This window comes from Equus asinus, chromosome 13 (genome assembly GCF_041296235.1).
Source record: "Equus asinus isolate D_3611 breed Donkey chromosome 13, EquAss-T2T_v2, whole genome shotgun sequence".
In the NCBI taxonomy this organism is placed as follows: Eukaryota; Metazoa; Chordata; class Mammalia; order Perissodactyla; family Equidae; genus Equus; species Equus asinus.
The window spans coordinates 23,588,142-23,591,754 of record NC_091802.1 but is presented as its reverse complement, the minus strand read 5'-3'; the positions used below and the strand labels follow the sequence as shown (position 1 = coordinate 23,591,754).

The window sequence follows — 3,613 nt, the reverse complement described above, 5'->3', positions numbered from 1 at the left end:
GCCCTACCTCCCAAAATCACGCCTTCTTCCCCAGTTACTGCCAGCTTTGTCTTTATCCTTTAAAAAGCCATCAAAGTCTGGTTACACAACTCTACGAATATCCTAAGAACTACTGAATTGTATACTTTAGGTGAATTGTATGGTATGTGAATTATACCTCAAATAAAGCTATTATTTTACAAATGAAAAAAAAAAACGCCATCAAAGTCAACTTTTATCCAAAAACATATTTTATGTGAAATCCCAAGAGACATACAAATAAAAATATTCAATTATATAATAACATTATGGTTTCATAAGCACATCACCTCCTAAAAACCCAAACAAAAAATCTTTGCATTGTCTTGTGCAAGGAGCTTCGTAACGCCACAGTGAGGTAGAGAGGAGAGGAGCAGCCTGCAGTTTTCAGAGGACTGAGGGGCACGTTGTGTCTCAGGCTTTACATTTAAAACCCAGCCAAATCCATGGCACATTAAATTAAAATATTAATAACTTAAAAAAAGATAAGGCAGTACTTAAAAACTATAATTCACATTATTCCACAAAACTCACATTCCTTAGAATTATAAGAAGATAATCTCAGAGTGCATCTTGGAAAGGGTAGGAATATAAATTAGTTGTTTCTCAGGTACTAGCTTGGCTTCAGTTCAGGCGTGAGCAATTAAAGCTTTGGAGTTTGGGTTTTCTTGTCCAGGTAGTTCGTGAAATCCTGGACCCACTTTTGCTTGGGGTCGGCACAGACCTGTTTGGCCAGTTTGGTCTTGAAGCTGTAAGGGAGAGAAGGCACAGTGAGAGGCAGCACTCTGAGGATTCGACCTGGGAGCATAACCTATTCTATGGGAAATTGGCCCGGCCCATTAGGCTCATTAGGTAGCGCTGGCCCAGGGATGGAGAAGAAAGAAGGGACTTCAGGGAGGGCAGCTGCTTTTGCTGGCCGAGGTGAAGCCGTGTTGGCTCCTGGATGAAGCAACTGAGATCTGAACCAATGGCTAGACAGGGAACTGGGAGCGGCAAGTCTCTCTTTTCATGAGTTCAATTTTCCCATTGGAAAATTTCTGGAATTGGATTAGAGAGGGTCTAAGCACCTGAAGGTTTAATTGTAACTCAATTTGATAATAACCCTATCACTGCCTGGGAGAAGAACTCAGAACTGAGGGATGAGTCTGGGTGGTCAGGGGCCACTCACATCACAGCTTCCTGGGGACAGTAGCTGCTGGTGACTCTTCTGTAGCTCTCCAGCTTCTGGATGGGGATCTTCTTATTGATGAATCTGTAGCAGCAGGTCGTTGAGGTATTAATTCCATCTACAATGAAACAACAACAAAAGGCTGTTTAGAATGTGTGCTGGGGCTTTCTATTTATGAAGGAGCAAGCAGGAGGAAGGAGAAGTCAATGGGAAAGAAGGCCACCCACCCCAAGTCCAGTGTCACTATCCTTTGAGACATGCCTTAAACTCTCTGTCTCACTTGCATGGAGTGTAAAATGGAAAGGCACCATCATTAATTGAGGAGGAATGGAAGACAACTCTGGGTGTTTCTGGGAGAGGCTAGTGGAATAATTCCATTTCTTGGGGCAAGGTGACTCTAGCTATGGGTCCCTTATTCGACTGCAAGTAATCATTTCCATCATGACTTTCCCTGATACCCATTGCCTCTGCAGAGCTGTGTCTCTGGAAGCTGGACTGAATGAAGCACAGCCCAGGTTCTGGGTCTCCTGCTCTGCACTCCCCCATATCTGGAAATACCCTGCACACCCACCACCAGAGGCCCCCCTCTTGATCACCCCAGTCCCTAAACACTGTTGAAGGGAGCCAGGGCAGTAACTGCACTGAGGCTGTGTTTACAGAGCTGGAGTCCGGGGAGGAGCTGGATTTGGCATCCACAGCTGGAATTCTCGCCCAGACTCTGGCCAGGAGCAGCTGTGTGATCAGCCTCACCCCTTATCCTTCTCTGACCTTCCCGATCTTAAAAAGGCAGTTGTTAAGAGTGAGACCGTGGGTACCCTTCTACTCTGATGGCCCGTGATAAGCCAGAGATGGGGCGATGTGCTTCAGAGGGAAGGAGACGGGGGCTTACCTGGCTGAGCCAGCACCTGGGTGCTGAAGGTGGCCGCGGTGAGCAGCAGGCACAGGAGGGCTGCAGAGACCTTCATGCTGGAGGGCGAGGATGTGAGCTTCAGCGTGAGAGCTGTTGGTTTCTGGGCTGGTCTCAGCCTCTCTGCTTCTCTGGCTGCTCTGCCTGCCTTTTATAGGAGCAGACAGGAAAAGGGAAAAATTCAGTAGGGGAGAGTCCCTTGTTCTTCTGAATGAATCACAGGATGTAGTAATAAACCTGCTGAGCCATCACCCTGCCCTGAGAAGGATGTTAGGAAACGAAAGAGAAAAGTGTAAGTTGGTGTGGGCTGGTTTTCCATCCAAGGTCAGAATCGCCAGTGAGGCGGGGGCTGTGCCCACAGAAACCACCGCATGTGATCTATGGCTGTTATTAAGGGTTCTGCCTTTTTGAAATGAAACACTTTCTGTAGTAAAAGGATACCAAGATCAAGGAGATGCAAGAGATTTTCCCAGTTTCCCTTTCAGCATCCCCAGGGCCCTGGGGTCCAGAAAGAGGCTCCCCCCAAAACTTTGGCTGGGCTCTAAAATGGACTAAAAAATCTTTCACTGCTTCAAATCCTGCTGATTTTTCCAACACCCAGAGAGAAATAGGATAATAGCACATTAGCAAAATAGAATTCAGTATTCTTAGAAGAATAATACCTAAAATTGTAGTGTCTATTCTATTACTGGGTAACAACCCATGTGAAAACAGTGACTTAAGACAATGACAGTCATCGGTTTCGCTCTTGAATGCGGGGGTTGACTGGCCTCAGCAAGGCAATTCTCACTCAGGGATCTTTTACATCTTCACGTTTGGGTGATGGCTAGGATTGAGGTTGATACCGGCTCAACACAAGGTTGACATGAGGGAAGCCATATTGTAGAAAAGAAATCATGTTGTAACTTTGCATGACCTCTAACGTACTAACCCTGCTGGATGTGCGCCCTCCAGGAGGTCCACCTGCTCTGCAGATTGTACGGCCCCTGCTTTTGCATATACCTGCCAGGTGTGATAAGATGATAACTTCGTTCTTTTGAGTTCCTTGGGAATGTGATGATGCCTGGACACAGAGTCTATGCTGTAGCCACCATCAATGACAACTGAAAGACCTGGCGTGGCGATTCCTAGTCTGCAACCCCAGAGGGTCAACATTCTTAACTCCCTCCGCTATAACCCACTGGCCTATGGAACTGCTTCAAGATTCTATGCCTCATTTAAGAAGGTTCTTTAGGATACTAGTCCTGCAATCTTCTGATTTGCTAGCTTATTGCTTAATAAAATGCCCTTTCTCTGCTGCCATCTTGCCTCTTGGCCATTGGCTTTTGTCTTGTGGCGAGCAGATAACGCCCTTTGTATGGTAACAGGGTCATCTCAAGGGCTTCACTCACTCTCCGTTGTCTGGGCTGAGGACTTAAACAGCTGGGAGTTGGACCAGATGGAAGCGTATCTCTCTCTCTCCCTTCCTCTCTCTCTGTCTCTCATCTCTCCAGTGGTCTGTCCACATGGCTGGATGTTTC

General features: G+C 46.5%; 1 protein-coding gene across 1 annotated transcript; it reads right to left on the bottom strand.

Annotated features, from left to right (window-relative positions):
• Positions 1 to 212: 212 nt before the first annotated feature.
• On the bottom strand, positions 213 to 2,302 carry LOC106844631 (C-C motif chemokine 7-like). The gene is made up of 3 exons (XM_014862192.3): positions 2,076 to 2,302; positions 1,187 to 1,304; positions 213 to 767 (listed from the first exon to the last, which is right to left on the bottom strand). Exons 1-3 carry the CDS (start codon positions 2,149 to 2,151, stop codon positions 662 to 664), a joined length of 300 nt encoding a protein of 99 aa, XP_014717678.1. The 5' UTR covers positions 2,152 to 2,302; the 3' UTR covers positions 213 to 661.
• Between the last annotated feature and the right edge of the window lie 1,311 nt (positions 2,303 to 3,613).